A 21,947-nucleotide genomic window follows, 5' to 3' on the forward strand; every position below is an offset into this window, starting at 1 on the left:
GTGACAAGATGGTAGTCGGCTGGGAACTGTTCGAAGTCCGTTTTCCATTACTCGAGTCTGTACTGGTGACATGCATATACAATGACCCCAATACCTCCAATTTACTGAGCCTAAAGGTTGTTAAAAGGACTTTTACATCCTATTCACACAACAAACAGTTAAAAAATACATTGCGGATTGAAATACTCAAAAGCTTACCTAAAAGAATGACCGTAAGAACCAAGCAATGCTGACTGTCAACGGCGATGGCTGTTCGTTAAGAAGACCCAACAAACAACACCGTCTTCGTTTTTTATACTGCTTTGTCATGGAATTTCCACGAAGTTTTTCCATTGTTTACTCATTCCATTTACTCACTGTCAAAAGCCTGTCAAACCCATGCATGTTGTTGACACAAAAGGTGCACGCGCGTTAACACAATCGATGAAAATCTAGATTGTTTGCATTTTCGAAATGTTAAAGGTACATACGAACCGAGCATCGGTGGAGCGTGGATTCCCAGTAACACATGTAAACCACTTCTACTAGTTTCTTATACGACTCAAATGATTTCGATATGCCAAGGGATAAACTGAATAGATCACACGATCAGCCATAAAAAAACCTTTAGACTGCTCCTTTCTTTAAATTTTTGGTCGGAAATTTAACCTACTTTTGTGACCTGCTTTTCTGCCCCATTGACATACAGCATAGAATGCTAACAGAAAAATCCGTTCAAACATCATTTTAGGGTAAAATTAAACAATGCCTTTTGGTAATTCTCTTAGTTATACTACTTGAAACTATATGCTGGCATTTGGTTGGTTTTTGTGACAAAAAATTGACTTTGTATGCATCTTTAAGTGACAGACAGTAAATATGCAATTCTGTTTGCATGTAATCCCTTATGAAAAAAAGGGGAGTTTCTGAAGGCGGTTATTCTCAAACAAAGTTTCCACGGGTGAACACTTTCGATTTCAATACGGAACACCCAGTGCATTGAGAAATTCTAACTTTCCTACATTTTCTGACCTCCCCTAAAGATATGAAATCCATTAATGAGATAATGATTCAAACATATGACGTTCAGGGCAGGTGACTGTTAGTATAATGGCGAAATCATGGTATGTTTACGACGTGGGGTGGTTGGGGAGAATAGGGGAGGTAAAGATAAACAAAATGCCGTTTGAAGTTGACGAGTGAAATTTTACTGTATTATCCAAGGCATGTCATAGAAAAACCAAATCGTTTCCTTTTGTTTTGGGGGGATTGGAAGGGGAGTACCTCATAACTCAGGGGTGGGGACAGTGGACCAGTGTTAACCTGACCCCTAGATCACATGCTGGTCAACAGTTCCACCTAGGTCAAAGCTGAGCACATACATCTTTTAGTGTTATATTATTAATTGCATTATTTAAAAAATCCTTTTCTTTTTTGATTATTTTACAATATTTGTGAACTTCAAATACAAAGAAATGCCCAATATATGAAATGATGACTATATACACAAAGCATGCTTCAATGTACCCTCATATATCAAGGACCTCTATTATACAAGTAGCGTACAAAACTAATAATTATATTGGCGAAAAAATAATTTTACCAGACTACTAACTGATCCTGTGGTTAGAGTATAGCTTCAACGGGTTTTATTGGAAACTAAGATCCAATATAAGGGATGATAGTTACAACTCATTGTTAAATAAGAACGTAAATATTGGCAGATGGAATAATCCAAAACCTTAGGCCTATACCTAGAATGATGACCGTTAAAATCAAGGCATGCAGATTGTCAACAGCGGTGGTTGATAATAAAGAAGCACCAACATAAAGCACTGTTTTTGTTTTATATCTGTTTTGTCAGGGAATTTTCCTGACGTTTCTACTTTGTTACTCAGTTTAATTAATGATGATTAATTAATGATTAATTAGACAGACTATGTTCGTAAAAGCCCGTCAAACCATCCATGTTGTGTAAAAGAGATCAATACTCGTGATTTTCAATTACTATAAATAACTCAATCTATAAATTAGTTCTAAGGCAAATCAAATGTTTTAGTCATCTAATATTAGACAAAATGCTACCATTGCATCAGCTTTGATAGAACACTTAACTTTTGACTCTCAAAAGCCTGTCAAACCCATGCATGTTGTTGACACAAAAGGTGCACGTGCGTTTACACAATCGATGAAAATCTAGATTGTTTGCATTTTCGAAATGTTAAGTGACAGACAGTAAATATGCAATTCTGTTTGCATGTAATCCCTTATGAAAAAAGGGGAGTTTCTGACAACGGTTATTCTCAAACAAAGTTTCCACGGGTGAACACTTTCGATTTCAATACGGAACACCCAGTGCATTGAGAAATTCTAACTTTCCTGCGTTTTTCTGACCTCCCCTAGAGATATGAAATCTATTAATGAGATACTGATTCAAACATATGACGTTCAGGGCAGGTGACTGTTAGTATAATGGCGAAATCATGGTATGTTTACGACGTGGGGTGGTTGGGGAGAATAGGGGAGGTAAAGATAAACAAAATGCCGTTTGAAGTTGACGAGTGAAATTTTACTGTATTATCCAAGGCATGTCATAGAAAAACCAAATCGTTTCCTTTTGTTTTGGGGGGATTGGAAGGGGAGTACCTCATAACTCAGGGGTGGGGACAGTGGACCAGTGTTAACCTGACCCCTAGATCACATGCTGGTCAACAGTTCCACCTGGGTCAAAGCTGAGCACATACATCTTTTAGTGTTATATTATTAATTGCATTATTTAAAAAATCCTTTTCTTTTTTGATTATTTTACAATATTTGTGAACTTCAAATACAAAGAAATGCCCAATATATGAAATGATGACTATATACACAAAGCATGCTTCAATGTACCCTCATATATCAAGGACCTCTATTATACAAGTAGCGTACAAAACTAATAATTATATTGGCGAAAAAATAATTTTACCAGACTACTAACGGATCCTGTGGTTAGAGTATAGCTTCAACGGGTTTTATTGGAAACTAAGATCCAATATAAGGGATGATAGTTACAACTCATTGTTAAATAAGAACGTAAATATTGGCAGATGGAATAATCCAAAACCTTAGGCCTATACCTAGAATGATGACCGTTAAAATCAAGGCATGCAGATTGTCAACAGCGGTGGTTGATAATAAAGAAGCACCAACATAAAGCACTGTTTTTGTTTTATATCTGTTTTGTCAGGGAATTTTCCTGACGTTTCTACTTTGTTACTCAGTTTAATTAATGATGATTAATTAATGATTAATTAGACAGACTATGTTCGTAAAAGCCCGTCAAACCATCCATGTTGTGTTAAAGAGATCAATACTCGTGATTTTCAATTACTATAAATAACTCAATCTATAAATTAGTTCTAAGGCAAATCAAATGTTTTTTTCATCTGAGACAAAATGCTACCATTGCATCAGCTTTGATAGAACACTTAACTTTTGACTCTCAAAAGCCTGTCAAACTCCTTCCTGTCACATGCCCAAGAAGAAGGTTCTAAATCAATCTTTATCTAATAAATTCTCATTTCTAAATTTTAAAGCTCATTCGAATCCAAATATATTTACAAAACAGCTCTTCTTCAGAAACATATTTTACTTCTTACTTTACTACGAATGATTCTGAAATTAGAAGCTAGATTTCTTATATGAGTGACACGTGGACCAGACAAAGACAACAACACATGTTTGGGTGCAACAAATACGGTACATTTTCTTTATTTTCATAAAAAATAATACTTTGTGATTGTTATATGGCTCACGCAAGAGGTAAAACTATTTGAATACTTATCTAGCTCGCTTTTCTCCGCCAATTTACAACCAATCCTTATCTGAATCTATTTCAACATTTCATCCTCAAATAATTATGCACATTTCATTTCAACTGAACACATTTTATATTTCAACTAAGAAAGTCTACTAGTAGGCCTACTAACGAATATATTGCAAAACATCATATCAATTCCTTATAAAGAGTCATTTTGGAGTGGCAACTATATAGTCGAGCAAACTTGATGAAAATAAAAAATAAAGTAAAACTTCGTGAGGTCATGAGCAGTAACTCGGCGTTTTCCCCGACGCGTACAGGCGCCGGCTAAAAATTCTCATGTGTCAAGAGACAACCTGCAACTCCCACGCTTTAACCATCGGCAACTTACTCAATTATCATAGATGGGGTCCTTTATGGACATTAACCATTACATACATGTATCTGTAAGAAAGGTGAAATTATGAAGACGCTCGATTGTTTTCAATGTCCTACTACAGTGAATAAACCACAGGTCTCGCCGTCTACGTCTAAGGGGTTGTCCATTTTTATTATCATTTTCACTAGTTTACACGTCTCCATTTCCCAGAAACCCTGTTCAGAGAGTAAAAGATGAAAAGCTAAAACTGATGACCTTTGCCAGAACATCCATGGTCATTTTATATACAGTATTTCATTTAGCATATCTGGCTAATTTACAATGTAAACCCATATGTTGTGCCGGGACTGGGGCGTATGCGGCGAGGGCGGCGAATATTACTCGGCTTGCGGAGGTTCCTGCAGAATTGTGTGCATTTGTGGGTGTAAAAAAATGCTTCCACGCCCTCAGGCCCGAGATCAGCGTTGCCGTAGGTTCCTGCCTCGTCGGAATGAATCGCAGGGTCCGTCAGGAGATATTCGTCGGTATCCCTAACCCCTTGAATGTCGCAGACCAGGTATTTCCCATCGCTGTGAGCCCATGTCCAGTGAGAAAAAGCAGGGATAATCACAACATTCATATCTGGGTTTACCCAACCGTTATTTGCGTTGAATTTCTGGTAGGTGCCACTCAAATAAGGCTCCATACAGACGTATTCGTTCTCAAAGACTATTTTGGCCGATTCTTTATCATGAATGTCGAACAACCAGAAAAGCTTAAAACCCGCCCGTTTTTCCATTTTGGCGACCATTGGGATCATGAATTTAATTGGCCGTGTGGAAGGAACAGCCTCATTGAACTTTGTGGCCAGAGATTGGGCCATTTTCGAAATGGCCACATCAGTATTCCAATCTGTGATGTGCTTTGCGTATTCTTTCTTGAATACTTTGACTACACATTGGTCCCCGCCACGAGGGCCCCTGCCATGCAGGTGTCCCTTAAAAGCATGGCGAAACGCGCCTGATGAAAACGGCTTAGGCTCGAAGTCTGCCCAGTACTGGTCACCGCTCTCGTCAGACCACGTGGACATGTAGGTTTCGTTACTCTGCTCTGCTCCCATTTCGTTCTGAAAGTGAAAGCAATCGCTTTCATTATTTTTTAATCTATTTTCATTATGTTACGAGTAAATGCATGGGCATAAACGTAAAATGAAAGTGGTTGCTACTTCTTCGGGCTATTTTAGAAATGAACATCTGTGACAAGATGGTAGTCGGCTGGGAACTGTTCGAAGTCCGTTTTCCATTACTCGAGTCTGTACTGGTGACATGCATATACAATGACCCCAATACCTCCAATTTACTGAGCCTAAAGGTTGTTAAAAGGACTTTTACATCCTATTCACACAACAAACAGTTAAAAAATACATTGCGGATTGAAATACTCAAAAGCTTACCTAAAAGAATGACCGTAAGAACCAAGCAATGCTGACTGTCAACGGCGATGGCTGTTCGTTAAGAAGACCCAACAAACAACACCGTCTTCGTTTTTTATACTGCTTTGTCATGGAATTTCCACGAAGTTTTTCCATTGTTTACTCATTCCATTTACTCACTGTCAAAAGCCTGTCAAACCCATGCATGTTGTTGACACAAAAGGTGCACGCGCGTTAACACAATCGATGAAAATCTAGATTGTTTGCATTTTCGAAATGTTAAAGGTACATACGAACCGAGCATCGGTGGAGCGTGGATTCCCAGTAACACATGTAAACCACTTCTACTAGTTTCTTATACGACTCAAATGATTTCGATATGCCAAGGGATAAACTGAATAGATCACACGATCAGCCATAAAAAAACCTTTAGACTGCTCCTTTCTTTAAATTTTTGGTCGGAAATTTAACCTACTTTTGTGACCTGCTTTTCTGCCCCATTGACATACAGCATAGAATGCTAACAGAAAAATCCGTTCAAACATCATTTTAGGGTAAAATTAAACAATGCCTTTTGGTAATTCTCTTAGTTATACTACTTGAAACTATATGCTGGCATTTGGTTGGTTTTTGTGACAAAAAATTGACTTTGTATGCATCTTTAAGTGACAGACAGTAAATATGCAATTCTGTTTGCATGTAATCCCTTATGAAAAAAAGGGGAGTTTCTGAAGGCGGTTATTCTCAAACAAAGTTTCCACGGGTGAACACTTTCGATTTCAATACGGAACACCCAGTGCATTGAGAAATTCTAACTTTCCTACATTTTCTGACCTCCCCTAGAGATATGAAATCCATTAATGAGATACTGATTCAAACATATGACGTTCAGGGCAGGTGACTGTTACTATAGTGGCGAAATCATGGTATGTTTACGACGTGGGGTGGTTGGGGAGAATAGGGGAGGTAAAGATAAACAAAATGCCGTTTGAAGTTGACGAGTGAAATTTTACTGTATTATCCAAGGCATGTCATAGAAAAACCAAATCGTTTCCTTTTGTTTTGGGGGGATTGGAAGGGGAGTACCTCATAACTCAGGGGTGGGGACAGTGGACCAGTGTTAACCTGATCCCTAGATCACATGCTGGTCAACAGTTCCACCTGGGTCAAAGCTGAGCACATACATCTTTTAGTGTTATATTATTAATTGCATTATTTAAAAAATCCTTTTCTTTTTTGATTATTTTACAATATTTGTGAACTTCAAATACAAAGAAATGCCCAATATATGAAATGATGACTATATACACAAAGCATGCTTCAATGTACCCTCATATATCAAGGACCTCTATTATACAAGTAGCGTACAAAACTAATAATTATATTGGCGAAAAAATAATTTTACCAGACTACTAACTGATCCTGTGGTTAGAGTATAGCTTCAACGGGTTTTATTGGAAACTAAGATCCAATATAAGGGATGATAGTTACAACTCATTGTTAAATAAGAACGTAAATATTGGCAGATGGAATAATCCAAAACCTTAGGCCTATACCTAGAATGATGACCGTTAAAATCAAGGCATGCAGATTGTCAACAGCGGTGGTTGATAATAAAGAAGCACCAACATAAAGCACTGTTTTTGTTTTATATCTGTTTTGTCAGGGAATTTTCCTGACGTTTCTACTTTGTTACTCAGTTTAATTAATGATGATTAATTAATGATTAATTAGACAGACTATGTTCGTAAAAGCCCGTCAAACCATCCATGTTGTGTTAAAGAGATCAATACTCGTGATTTTCAATTACTATAAATAACTCAATCTATAAATTAGTTCTAAGGCAAATCAAATGTTTTTTTCATCTGAGACAAAATGCTACCATTGCATCAGCTTTGATAGAACACTTAACTTTTGACTCTCAAAAGCCTGTCAAACCCATGCATGTTGTTGACACAAAAGGTGCACGTGCGTTTACACAATCGATGAAAATCTAGATTGTTTGCATTTTCGAAATGTTAAGTGACAGACAGTAACTATGCAATTCTGTTTGCATGTAATCCCTTATGAAAAAAGGGGAGTTTCTGACAACGGTTATTCTCAAACAAAGTTTCCACGGGTGAACACTTTCGATTTCAATACGGAACACCCAGTGCATTGAGAAATTCTAACTTTCCTGCGTTTTTCTGACCTCCCCTAGAGATATGAAATCTATTAATGAGATACTGATTCAAACATATGACGTTCAGGGCAGGTGACTGTTACTATAGTGGCGAAATCATGGTATGTTTACGACGTGGGGTGGTTGGGGAGAATAGGGGAGGTAAAGATAAACAAAATGCCGTTTGAAGTTGACGAGTGAAATTTTACTGTATTATCCAAGGCATGTCATAGAAAAACCAAATCGTTTCCTTTTGTTTTGGGGGGATTGGAAGGGGAGTACCTCATAACTCAGGGGTGGGGACAGTGGACCAGTGTTAACCTGACCCCTAGATCACATGCTGGTCAACAGTTCCACCTAGGTCAAAGCTGAGCACATACATCTTTTAGTGTTATATTATTAATTGCATTATTTAAAAAAAATCATTTTCTTTTTTATTCTTTTACAATATTTACAAGGCATGCAGATTGTCAACAGCGGTGGTTGATAATAAAGAAGCACCAACATAAAGCACTGTTTTTGTTTTAGGCCTATATCTGCTTTGTCAGGGAATTTTCCTGACGTTTCTACTTTGTTACTCAGTCTAATTAATGATGATTAATTAGACAGACTATGTTCGTAAAAGCCTGTCAAACCATCCATGTTGTGTTAAAGAGGTCAATACTCGTGGTTTTCAATTACTATAAATAACTCAATCTATAAATTAGTTCTAAGGCAAATCAAATGTTTTAGTCATCTAATATTAGACAAAATGCTACCATTGCATCAGCTTTGATAGAACACCTAACTTTTGACCAAGGTCATTCCCGTTAAAAGTACATAGTTTCGTTGCTTGTCGACGCAAAAAGCGCACGTGTGTAAACACTATCGACGATAATGTGGACCGTTTTTATCTGGAGATTGTTTCCAATTACGAAATGTTAAGTGATAGACAGTAAAAATACAATTGTGTTTGCAAGTAATTCCATATGAAACAAATTGGGAGTTTTCTGACGGCGGTTATTCTCAAACAAAATTTCCACGGGTGAACACTTTCGATTTCAATATGGAATACCCAGTGTATTAAGAAATTCTAACTTTCCTACGTTTTTCTGACCTCCCCTAGAGATAAGAAATCCGTTAACGAGATATTGATTCAAACATATGATGTTCAAGGCAGGTTACTGTTAGTATACTGGTGAAACCATGGTATGTTTACGACGTGGAGTGGTTGGGGAGAATGGGGGAGGTAAAGATAAACAAAATGCCGTTTGAAGTTGTCGAGTGAAATCTTATTGTAATATCCAAGGCATGTCATAGAAAAAGCAAACCTTTTCCCTTTGTTTTGGGGGGATTGGAAGGGGAGTACCTCATAGCTAAGGGGTGTGGATAGTGAAACAGTGTAAACCCAGCAGGCATACTTGCGTTGGATCAACGTTGAAAACAGGTTGATACGTTGAATTGCCGTTGATCTACCTAAATTCAAAGTAAAATCAACGTTGATCCAGCCACGTCGAAACACCGTCATAATGTGACGTTGACTCAACGTTGTATTTTGGTCAATGACACAACCTTGCAGTTATGGATTGTAATTTAAAATATTAATTATTGAAAACGTGATACTTTGTTTATCAATACTGTAACTAAATTTATCAAAATAATAGCAAAAAGGTTTTAAAGTAAAAGTGACAGTTATTTTGTGTCTTTAGTTTACTAGTGAATTTTCTAAACTTGTTATTCAGAAATACATTCCAATAAACTGAATTCCTTGCAAGGTCAGCTAACACTAGGATGAATAAGTTGCTGTAAATGTGATGGAGTTAACAGTTCTTGGTAACCTGCTATAGATAGACAGGTTGAGGTGACTGTGACTTTGTTATATATATATATATGGTTATAGTTATCTTCTTATATATATATATATATATATATATATATATATATATATAAGAAAAGAACTTGATATATTAATCTAAACCTTGAAAACTTTAACTTAAAGGCCATACATTTATACCCTACATATATTTAGCCATCAAACATGTCCTACTGCTATACACATCCAGGCTAATTTCCCGCTTGTTTTCTGACGTTGATACAACGTTGTTATCTACGGTTGACACAACTTTCAAATCCAACATTTATCCAATGCCTTCTCAACGTTATGGTTCATCGTTGTTTCAACGTTAAAACAACATAATTTGCCCGCTGGGAACATGACCCCTAGATCAACTACTGGTCACCAGTTCCACTAGGTCAAAGATGAGCATATACGTCTATTGGTGTAATATTATTGATTGCATTATTTTAAAAAATTCATTTTCTTTTATATTCTTTTACAATATTTGTCAACTTCAAATACAAAGGAATGCCCAAGATATCAAATGATGACTACATACACAAAGCATGCTTCAATGTACCCTCATATATCAAGGGCCTATAATATACAAGTAGCGTACAAAACTAAAATATTGGCGATACAATAATTTTTATCAGACTACTAACGGACCCTGTGGTTAGAGGGTATCTTCAACGCGTCTTATTGGAACCTAGGTACTAAGATATGCTTTCAAATAGGATTAGTCCCTAGCTAAACACCGTGCCCAGTTTCATTTCTTGATGCATGGCAAAGATATTTTGAGATTGCATTACCAAAAGGCATCTTTGAACAAGGCTTATCTTCTTGAAAAATTCCCTCAATAAGCTAACGATTCGAGAATAAACCAGTCGTTCTCTGCACTGTGAACTATTCTGTACAATACAATGAATTTGCGCTTCAAAAGAGTCTCTTATGAAAGAGCTTACATGTTGGAATGTCAACAACCATAAACCGACGGAAAAACAGAGAAAAAAATATATATAAATTGATCCCCAATAAAGACACCACCTCCACAGTTGTCGGATGCAACTATACTGTGATACATTTCTTTTATATCAACGAATAACAACTCTATAAACAAATGTTAATTAACATTTTCTTCACATTTTATTCCCGTTTATAGAGATTCCCAGGTCACAAGACACGCTAATCATCGTGTTCTAGTATTTTTGACTGATGCTTTGGAGGCTCACAAAGCCCACGTAAAAGATTAATCTTGTTTATGTTAGTTGAGGTATCGCTGGGTTCCAAACATTGGCATACACCTCTGTGACAAATGTCAGAGTGACTGTTGCCCACAGATGATGAATACAAGTGCACTATATGCACCTGTCCTAATCTGTGTTTTAAATAAGTTATCGTACTCCAAGCAAGTAAAATTGGCATAACAGAAGTCATATATTCTGCCTTCAATATTATAAAGAGATCTTCATGTATATGGGTTCTGACTCATTTTTTCTTCTTTTTCTTCTTCTTTGTCTGGCTCTGTCCTGTGTTGAACTTCTGTGTTGCTGGCATATCTATAGGAAAACGAATAAAAATTATTTAAATGATACATTCAGGGAATCAAAATACAAACAATTCAAGCACATAACACTTATGAAACATACATAAATGAAATGGAAGTATAAATTCGGAGTCTACTGAGCTTAGCAGGCAGCATATGATAAAAAAATAAAAACCGTTAATGCACAAATATTCAAAATAAAACAGAGGTGTGATAAAAAAACTGAAATTGGTTTAGAGAGAACTTCAATGGCAAAAGTTCAACCAAGGCAGAATTGAAATAACTATTAAATAAAAATATATTTTCAAAAAATCGTAAAAGACCCAGATGTAGCTAAAATGAAAACCACAATGACTTCTTTCCTTCCTGCAAAGCTGCCTATACTAAAACAATCACCATTCACCATATGCTGTGAATACACCTCATATTTACAGATATTTGTCCACAGATCAACAAGATTAAAAAAAAAAACTTTTTTCACTGGCTCAGGCAGTCTAATTATACTATAAGTCTGCATACCTTTGGGGTCAAAAGTTGCTGGTATACGGTCAAACTTTTTATGGTAGTAAGGCAGCATCACGTTGGTGTCAACAGGTATCCACTGGCTATCTTCTCTGTGGTGGTCAGTGGTCAAGTCAGTACACAGGTAAGTATTGTGGAGATTATAGCTGCCCCTGGACAATATGGATATAAACTGATGTAGCGAGGACTTCATGAGCAAAGACCTCCACCAAGGAAATATGGCAGTCAAATAATCAAAAATAAATAAATAAATATTGGGATTCATACCTAAATTTAAATTGTAAATTGTAATCACTTTTTTCGCTCATGAATATGTGCTATAGTACACTGAAAGATCAGTGCTACATTTATCTTTTTTCACTTCTGGAATAAGTAATTCTCTTAACACATTCAGTTCTGCTGCTTTTCGATTAGCCTTTAACTCATAACCAGATAATACAATATTCCCACTTACTTCTTATCTGGATCTGTGCTTCTCCTGATATGACAGGTGCTGTCTCCCTTTTCATGACTCAGCAGGTAATGTCCTTCAGGTAACCTTAAAAATTAATTAATTAATTGATGGAAGTTAAAAATAAATCATTAAAGTAAATACTATACAAAGGCCTCATTCAGAACAGGAGACTAACTAGACTGAGGGTCAAATATGGCCGACCCACTTGAATACTTCCCCGCGGGATATCTATTCAATGTCTATTAGCGGATTAGATAGCAAGCTTTGAAGTGGGTCGCCACATTTGGCCCTCAGACAAGTTAGTCCCCTATTCTGAACAAAGCCATAGAAACAAACTGAACACAAGTTTAGAGCACATTTTGTGGTTGACCACAGAGCTTGAAAGCCTACTAGTCAAAAGACTTGTAAATTTCCAGTTTGGATCCACCTGAATCACTTCACTATCAAATCTTATCTAGCATACTACAAGCAATTTTGACCTACGTTGCTAGTTTCTCCAACACATGGTAAACCACAGGCATTGTGTTGTCAGGGCTGAAAATAGTAATTACTATAATTTATATTAAATATTTATGTTTTGTTAGTTAAAGTGTCTTCAGAGATAATATGTTTCAAAGCACGCAACCACTTTCACCAGTGACAAGAAATTTAGTCCAAAAATCTGTCTACTTTTGACTAAAATTAAATTGACAGTTATATCAATTGAACTGAGAAAATTGAGTTGGTTTCATAACAAAACAAGAAAAAATATGGTTAAGCTTTATTATATTATAATTGTAATTACAGTTGAAGTGACCCACCTGAATGGACACCTGGGGTACAGGATTTTAGACGTGTCCAGCTCCTCTAGGGTCATCACCTCTGAGGTGAACACATTGATTCTTGCTGGAAACAAACAATAAATAAATAAATAAATAAATAAATAAATAAATAAATAAATAAATAAATAAATAAATAAATAAATAAAAATAAAAAACAGAAAAAAATGGTCTTGTGGAACCCCTTTTTTGGTGTCATCGGTACTCTGTGGCAAATATACCATCCACTTGATAGAAGTTCAAGAATTTACAATTTCTGTATAAAACATTTCAATTGATTATTTCAGAATTTCATGAAAGTATTTCATTTATTCCTTAAGAGAATTTTGGAAATTAATAATAAAAAAAATCATCCCTTCCGCTTCTTCCAACAATAAAAGAAAAAATAAATTTAGTTTTCTTTAATTGTATTTTGAAATAATTTAATAAAACAATTGTAAGGTCCTGGAATTTCCAAAGATCAAATATGCACTACTTGTAAACATGGACAATACTATGTAATTTAAAGGTCTCTCTACTTTTTTTAATACATTTCTATTTAGAATATATTACTAATAATAGTGTTGCAATTATACAATATTCTTAACATTATACAAATTATGATCATGATGATACCTCGCACAATGTTACAATTCTGTCTTAGAAAAGAAGTCATCCACATCCTTGCCGTCTCGCTAAATGTCGTTTGCTCTGCACCGTACATTGCTTGATACTCCATTTTTGGGACTACGGCTACTTTTCGAGTCTAAAAATAATACTAGAAGACTATAACATCTCAACCTGATTTACTTTACAGATCTATAAATAAACAAACCAATATATCTAAATAAAACCTTTACATATATATATCTTAAACCTATATACAAGAAAAAAACAAAGTTTCAAAAGTTGCCCCTTTATCTCCAAGGAATTCTTATCCAAACCTATCAAAAAATTAGTCTATAATCACACAAATGCCATACCTCATGATTACTTTCTTTGGAAACAATAAATTTTTGTTACAAACTCTACACAACAGACAAAGGAAAATCTACTTCACTTTACCCCTAACTGTTCGTCCCTCATAACCCCATGGATATTACTTCGTACTAGCAGTTTAAGGTTGCCAAATGTCCACAAACTGTATACTAAATTCTGTGTCTGAGGTCTGTTGTAGTCTGACACATCTTCTTTAGCAGGAAGCTGCTGATGCTGTGCTGCATTTTGAGGGACATCTAAAAAGAAGAGGATAAAACAGACGAAAAAAAAACATACAATTAAAGGGATAATAACTCTTCGTTTTGGCCAAAAAATGAATTTTCCTGGAGTAAACAACAATTTTCCCATACTTACCAATGGTTAATGAATCCATTTTTACATTCAAAGTTAGTCCCTGTTTTTTTTTCTAAAAAGTTTGGTTTTTGTTAAAATCTCTTAAGAGATTATAACTGAGTACAGCCATCAATGGAGGTCACGTGATCTGAAGACAAGCTTAGATATCAGAATAATAGCTATAACTGCCGTTTTTGTGGTAAAACAGAATATATTATATTTCTATGAGTTGTTCACGATGTTTTTATTGTGAAATATAGGTATCATACGAAGAGTTATTATCCCTTTAACACTTAATAAAAACAGTGGATTTGTCAAAAATATTAGCTACTCACTGAAATGAAATTATACAAAATTCAGACCCAGAAGAAAACAAGGCAGCAAAGCTGTCAAATGTACAGACAAAAAACAGAAAATAAAGATATAAAAAAGGTCATTTTGTCAATTTTGATGCAATAATAAATAATGCTCATAATAGCACTGTCAGTCAACACTGAATTTTAATCATGCACAACAGGTAACATGGTCAATAACAGGAGCGGACCCTGAGATATTTTCTGACAGTATTCCAAAGTATCTGTGTTGATCCATCCTCCATTTTGATGGTCTTCCAACAGAAAAAAATAGATACCAGTCAATATAAACTTAATAACCTGACCGTCTTCCGGAAGACCCAGAAGATGGTCTCAATCCACCCCTTCAATAAGATTACAGTTTCAGGACCATGAGAGTTCAAATTCTCATGATGAAAGTCTCAATATTTGAAAAATGATGACAGTGCATAAAATAATATTACATAATGTATAAAGACATAAAAAACAATACAACTGCTTACGTGGAAATATAGAAAATGTGCAGAGCCTCAGGCAGATGAGAGTTAAAAGTCACAAATGCCAGTGTTTGAGAAAAAATTAAAAAGGAAAACATAACAAAACTAGAAAAGCACTCCAAGAGTGCAGACCTCTGCCAAGACAGCAATTGTTGATTATTATTGATTGATTATTGATCCGGACCACCACCAAAAACTAATCATTGTCCTCCTTGCCCACTTCTGACAGTTCCTGAAAATTTCATCAAAATCGGTCCGTAACTTTTTGAGTTATGTTGATGACAGACAAACAGCAGGGGCGGATTCAGGGCGTCTTCTGGGTCTTCCGGAAGACGGTCAGATTTTCAAGTTTACATTCACGGGTATCTAATTTTTTCTGTCGGAAGACGGTCAAAAATGAAGAACGGAGCAACAAAGATAATTTGGAAGACTGTCAGAAAATATCTCTGAATCCGCTCCTGAACAGGGGTGAAAACATAACCTCCTTGGCAGAGGTAAATATAATTCCAATGATGCTGCCATTCAAACTTTTAATCTTTTTTGATATATATATATATATATATATATATATATATATATATATATATATATATATATATATATATATATATATATATATTAAAAACTTATTTGCAATATTAAACAAAATGTACCTGCATAATTATCACTGCTTACTTATTATTAATCTAGCAGAGAGCTTAACCTTTGGGAGTTTACAGGGAAATATCAACAAGTGTGCTTTATGTAATCTCATTTAATGGCCTATTAATGACTTTATAACTCTGAACTTAGCTAAGTGATACCCAAGGGAAATTTACAGACTGACCCTCTCAAAGATCTTTCAGGCCCATAAGTCACATCTTAAGAAAAGCACATAACAATAATGCACAAAATAGGAGACTACCAATTCTGATGCAATAATACATTATGTTTAACTGCACAGTCAACATCAAATTTTAATTATGCACAACAGGTAACACCAACGAAAGTAAAAGCATAAGGCTTCAGGCCCATCAGAGTTCAAGTTTATACTTTGAAAGTGCCAGAATGAGAAAAATGAAAATTTCACACAAAATTGCATGAATTCAATGATAAAAGATAACCCAATTGAGCTGGCTTTCTAATTTGAACTGCATGCCAATCCTAAAAATCATACTTGTAAGTTAAAAATAATAATAAGTAACACAGTTTTCTTTTCATAATGTTTGCAGTAGCAGTGCAAAAAGATTTTTGTCAATTTTGATGTAACATTACATAATAAATTATATAATAATTATCACCAATTTTTGATTACTGACTATAAATAGCATGGACATTTAGAAAATTTGATTACTATTCGGCTTCATGTCCATGGGAGCTCCGAGTCCCACAATGAATATGCCAACATGATAATAATGAATTTTTCACTAAAATGTATAACTTCCAGAAAAAGAAGCCAATTAGACTGCTTTTCCAACTCAGGCTGCATTTTAGTCCTGTGTTTCTTTTTTGAAAGTTTGACAGTAATAAGTAACACGGTTTTCCCATAATGGTCATCATGGCAGCAGCACCAGAAATTGTGTTTTCTTCTATTTTGATGCAACATTACATTATGCTTAACAGCATAATGACCATCAATTTTTAATAATAATATATACGTATCATGGATTTTCAGAAAATGTGACTAGCATGGGTCTTCAAGCCCGTCGAGGTTCTAAGTCACACCTTGAAAATGCCAATATGTGAAAAATGAAATTTTCACAAAAAACTGTTTAACTTCCAGAAAAATTTACCAAACAGACTACATTTCCTACTGAAGCTGTATTTTAGTCCCATGTTTCTTTCCTGTAAGTTTGAGAACAGTAAGTGACATGATTTTCCTTAAATGCTCATCATGGGAGCAGTGCCCAAAATAGGGGTTTCTTCAAATTTTAATGTAACATTACATAATGTTTAACAGCATAATGACCATCAATTTTTAATAATAGAATATTAGTAACATGGACATTCAGAAAATGTTACAAGGAAAGGTCTTCAGGATCATAGAACTTCAAAGTCACACCTTGAAAATGCCAATATGTGAAAAATTAAATTTTCACAAAAAACTGTTTAACTGCCAGAAAAAATTACCAAACAGACTGCATTGCCTACTGAAGCTGTATTTTAGTCCCATGTTTCTTTCCTGTAAGTTTGAGAACAGTAAGTGACATGATTTTCCTTAAATGGTCATCATGGGAGCAGTGCCCAAAATAGGGGTTTCTTCAAATTTTGATGCAATATTACATAATGTTTAACAGCATAATGACCATCAATTTTTAATAATAAAATATTAGTATCATGGATATTCAGAAAATGTGACTAGCAAAGGTCTTCAGGCCCATGGAACTTCAAAGTCACATCTTGAAAATGCCAAAATGTAAACAAGACAGCACTTTTCTGAAATGGGTTTATTTCCATTTTTAACACTTTTTTAACATAAAACAAAATTAACAGTTTACTGCCATTTTTATATGACCAACTAAGAAAATTGATGAGATGGGAAAAATATCAACAGAACAGTATTAAATGTCCAATTTCCTCCATTATGAGATTCTGAACATAGTGGATGATTGAATCTGACAAACTGCAATGATATGTGTTTATTTCCATTTTTGACACTTCATTACACAATACACGATAACAAGTTTACCATCATTTTTACATAATCAACTAACAATGTTGTAAAGATGCAGGAAATGTCAAAAAAACACTTTTACATATCTTATTAGTTCAATAATGAGACTATTAACATGCCTAAGAATTGAATCAGAGAAAATGTGAAAAAAAAGCATAACTTCCCTAAAAATGACCCAATCATGCTGATTTTCGAACTTGACCTGCATATTATAAATATTCATCAGTTCTGTAAGTTTCAAACCAAAAGGTAAAACGGTTTTCCACTTATCGTGTTTACGGTGTTGCATATATGCTGAAAAAAGTGAAAAAAAAGCAAAACTTCCCTAAAAATGACCCGATCATGCTGATTTTCAAACTTGACCTGCGTATTATACAAATTCATCAGTTCTGTAAGTTTCAAACCAAAAGGTAAAACGGTTTTCCACTTATCGTGTTTACGGTGTTGCATATATGCTGAAAAAAGTGAAAAAACAGCATAACTTCCCTAAAAATGGCCCGATCATGCTGATTTTCGAACTTGACCTGAATATTATGAATATTCATTAGTTCTGTAAGTTTCAAGTCAAAACGTAAAACTGTTTTCCACTTATCGTGTTTACGGTAAAAGTGCACGCCAACGGCAACGGCAACGGCAACGGCGACGACAGACGCAGGTGATGGCTATATGTACAGACACATCTGTGTCTGTACATAAAAAAAAGAAATATGAAAATATCACTCTGAAGTACCAGCTCAATTACAATTAAGTGATTATTTTTCATACATTTTGATATGAAACTTTATGAAGCAATCTTGTGTTGCTTCATTTATTGTTCTTGAATTCCTTATCTGATCATACATTTTAAACAATCATGATGTGGATAACAATTTCTTTAATCAAATCAATCAAAAACTTGTAACAGAAAAATGTACAACCATTTCGTCAGTTTTTAAAATTTATTTAAAAAGTTTGTCTTTAGCATTCACCTGAAGTCTTGATTGCTAAATGATTTTAGTATAATTTGAATAGAAATCATATCCGTACCATTCCTCTCACCAGTCCTCACACCACTGGTTTGACTCTGTGGCCCCTGTGGGAAACTAACTCTGGGTGTGGCTTGTCCTTTGTGGAGCATCTTCTCTTGCATTTGGAGGATGGAATCAAGAGGAGTGACCCCACTGCCTTGGGGTTTCTTGACTTTTGGTTTCTTTGCTCTTGGTTCGTTTGAAGCAGGCTGTCCTTCACTAGCTATCTGATCTTGGTTCTGGTGGTCTGAAATTTCAGAACCATACGGTCAAAAATAAAATCATTGTTGAATAAACCATCCCACAGATAATTTGCTTTTCATGACAATTATATGATAAGTTAGGATTCTGATGATCTTTCACGGTATGGCAAACAAAGACCCATTAAACAATCACAGAAAGGATCCTATATGCAAATACCATAATCATAGCATGACTGCTCAAATAAAGTTTCAGTGAAAGGTTGTGAAATTACCAGTTAATACATTTGATTTTTTTCCATGCTCTTCTACTGTACTGTACCCTCCCCCCCTCCCCCCAAGTACTTTGGATGAAAGTTGCACCTTGCTGCCTGCTACTAGAGTCTACATAATCTAAACCCCCAAGAGATGCATAGGCTAGGACCTTTTAAGAGGGGCATGTGTTCCAAAATTGGGCACACATGCACTTACGCATATAATACAGAGAACTCTTTAATTTTATGTTTATGCTTTGTAAAGGTGCCAACTGTCCTGTTTGTACCTTTGTTACTGGGGGCCTCAGACACAGTGACATCTGCTGGGGAATCTTTGTGGTTTACAATCTCCAATTTGGCTCCTCTTGTCCGTTTGGCTGGTACAGTGGAGACATCTGTTAATGTTTGTGTCTCAGTTTCAGCAGGTAGTGGATTTTTTCTTGGTCGTCCTCTTTTTCTAACAGCTGGGGTAACCTGCTTAGAAAGATATCAAAACTGCAATATACATTGACATATTGGCATAAAATAATGTTTCTTAGTTCTATACAAAGATGAAGATGACTATTCAAACACGACAACATATCATTTTCACAAGCAAAACTAACAGGAATTATTTCTGACATTTAATGAAGAAAATTACCATCCATGTAAAATTACCTGATCTGTTTCCTTGACCATGTTCACATCTTTCTGTGGGGTCTCTACTTGTCCAATCGCTGCTACAGAATTTGTGTTGCTGCGGAGCAGCCGCTTTGGAAGTGCTGATTCAACTGCATCTCCATCTTTTCAGAGTAAAATGTAATGAAGATTAAAATAAATCATTTTAATGTTTGGATTATATACCTATGCATGCCAATTTGATGTACATGTATCATATCATATCATCATTTTCATATTATTATTATTGTAGACCTTTCATGTTATAATCTATGATAGTACTTGTGCCAAATCATCCCACTCTTCATACATGCACCTCTTTTGACATCAAACAAACATTCAAAATGAAACAATGAAACAAAAAGAATAAAACCAAACAACCAAACAAAAAAGCTTAATTAATACCTACAAACAAATAAAAAATACTAAAAGTAATCATAAAAACTGAACTCTTTTGAAATATCTGACACCAGATGGTTTACATGTACCTCCATCTAGTTTCTGTCCATCTCTATCCTCACAAGCCTCACTGCCTGGCTCAGTGCTTTCCTCACTACACGAAGTCGGCTGGGAACCCTTCCTTGGTCTACCTCGGCCTCTCTTGGCTGGAGTTGGATGGAAATCACTGCTGCCATCTGTTGGTGGAAATGAGGTTTCAACAGCTGACCTTGACCTAGTTTGCCTCACTGAGGTCACTTCTCCTGTCACCTGCTCATCATTTTTAACTTTTTGTTTGGCAGAATCTGATAGAGAAAGAGGGTCTTGGAGACAATTTTCAGCTGCATTATCAATTGTATCAGAAATGTTTTCATTTTGATGCAAACATGGATGAAATTTTCTCATATTCTGTAAAGGAGGTCTGAAAGGTTTTTCAAAGCTTGACTGGTCCTCTATATCAATAACAAGTTTACTTTCATCATCAGATGTATCACTTTGTGACAATAATCTAGGTTTTTGGTTTTTAGCACTAGCCGAAATATTTGAGCCACTTATGGCTGCAGGTTGGGCAACTTTAGAAAGAGTCTCATCAGAGCTTGGTTCTGCTATCTGTTTATTTTCTTCAGCCTGATTTTGCGGTTTTGGTTCACCAAACCTCAAAGTCGATTCATCAAATTCACTCGATTCTATGTTTGTGACAGTTTCGGATTTTAAACTTGAAGTGACTGAACTTATTGCCTGCTTCATTTCCAGCAATTTCTGTTCAATATTTTCTTTGCTCTTTGTCCTTTTACTTTCTGTGCCAAAGGGCGAAGAAAAAGCAGACTTAAAACTGCTTCCAACACCAAAGGTTTCAACTTCCTCAATGCCAGTGGTTGATCCAAAAACATCCTCTTCTTCATTGTTAGGCAATGTTGGATTGGTAGTTTTTGAAATGTGTCCCTTCAAGTGGTTGGGCTGTTCTGCACCTTCTACAAATTGCTGCTCTTTGATCAATTTCTGTAGCTTTTGTGTTGGAAGATGAGTGAGAAAGGTTTTCAAAGCAGGTTTATAAAACCATACATTCTTTTCTCGAGCCGTCAGATACCTTGGAGCCAAAGGCTTATCTATGTAAACTGTTTTTGTGTTTTTTATTTCTCCAGTAACTGGATCTGGAATAGGAAATCTTTTTTTAACTTAGTAAACATCTACATACTATGTATCATCCAAATTTAAACTAAATAGTAAAAATGTTTTTTTTTATTCTTATTAAATAAATAAATATTATAAAAATAATAAAATAAACATTCAACTTTTAACCTAGGTGCATTCTTGGTTATATTTTCCAACAGAATTATATTGTACCCTGGTATTCAACTTGTTCCTCAGTGTGTTCCTTATTGAAAAAAAAAAAAAAAGAAACTTCCAAATGAAAACAATAATTACAACAATACCACCTCAGTAAAAGTCAATATTTTTACATTTTACTACAATATACTACCTTGAACAGAGTGTTGTCGTATTGTGACAGGCAGCTCCCACTGTTGCTGGTACCCAGGGGCTTGATTGTCCACTAGACATTTTAACACACTGGATGAGAGGACGACGTCTGCTCCATACTTCTGAGCTAACCTCTCTGCATTTTTGTCCTGACTGCAAACCTGTTTGTTTAAATTTCAAAGATAAAACAATAAAAATGAAGGCAAAATTGTTGGCCTCTGTTTGCCAAAATTA

The 21,947-nt window shown here is 35.3% G+C and overlaps 3 protein-coding genes across 3 annotated transcripts; all 3 read right to left on the reverse strand.

The window, feature by feature from the left end:
• Nucleotides 1-4,473: 4,473 nt before the first annotated feature.
• Nucleotides 4,474-5,256, reverse strand: LOC106163724 (alpha-protein kinase vwkA). The gene has a single exon (XM_087013244.1). The coding sequence runs from the start codon at nt 5,254-5,256 to the stop codon at nt 4,474-4,476; it is 783 nt and encodes a 260-aa protein (XP_086869370.1).
• A 5,416-nt stretch (nt 5,257-10,672) lies between these two features.
• LOC106153388 (little elongation complex subunit 2-like) lies at nt 10,673-13,630 on the reverse strand. The gene is made up of 6 exons (XM_087013766.1): nt 13,501-13,630; nt 12,868-12,952; nt 12,551-12,601; nt 12,068-12,151; nt 11,611-11,765; nt 10,673-11,104 (listed from the first exon to the last, which is right to left on the reverse strand). The coding sequence occupies exons 1-6, from the start codon at nt 13,601-13,603 to the stop codon at nt 11,034-11,036; spliced, it is 549 nt and encodes a 182-aa protein (XP_086869892.1). The 5' UTR covers nt 13,604-13,630; the 3' UTR covers nt 10,673-11,033.
• A 290-nt stretch (nt 13,631-13,920) lies between these two features.
• LOC106163731 (uncharacterized) lies at nt 13,921-21,877 on the reverse strand. Its single transcript, XM_087013245.1, has 6 exons — nt 21,715-21,877; nt 20,285-21,385; nt 19,797-19,921; nt 19,427-19,613; nt 18,705-18,932; nt 13,921-14,099 (listed from the first exon to the last, which is right to left on the reverse strand). The coding sequence occupies exons 2-6, from the start codon at nt 20,979-20,981 to the stop codon at nt 13,921-13,923; spliced, it is 1,416 nt and encodes a 471-aa protein (XP_086869371.1). The 5' UTR covers nt 20,982-21,385; nt 21,715-21,877.
• Nucleotides 21,878-21,947: the final 70 nt, after the last annotated feature.

The sequence above is a fragment of the Lingula anatina genome, chromosome 5, assembly GCF_051362555.1.
Source record: "Lingula anatina isolate TDL-2025a chromosome 5, LinAna3.0, whole genome shotgun sequence".
NCBI classification, from domain to species: Eukaryota; Metazoa; Brachiopoda; class Lingulata; order Lingulida; family Lingulidae; genus Lingula; species Lingula anatina.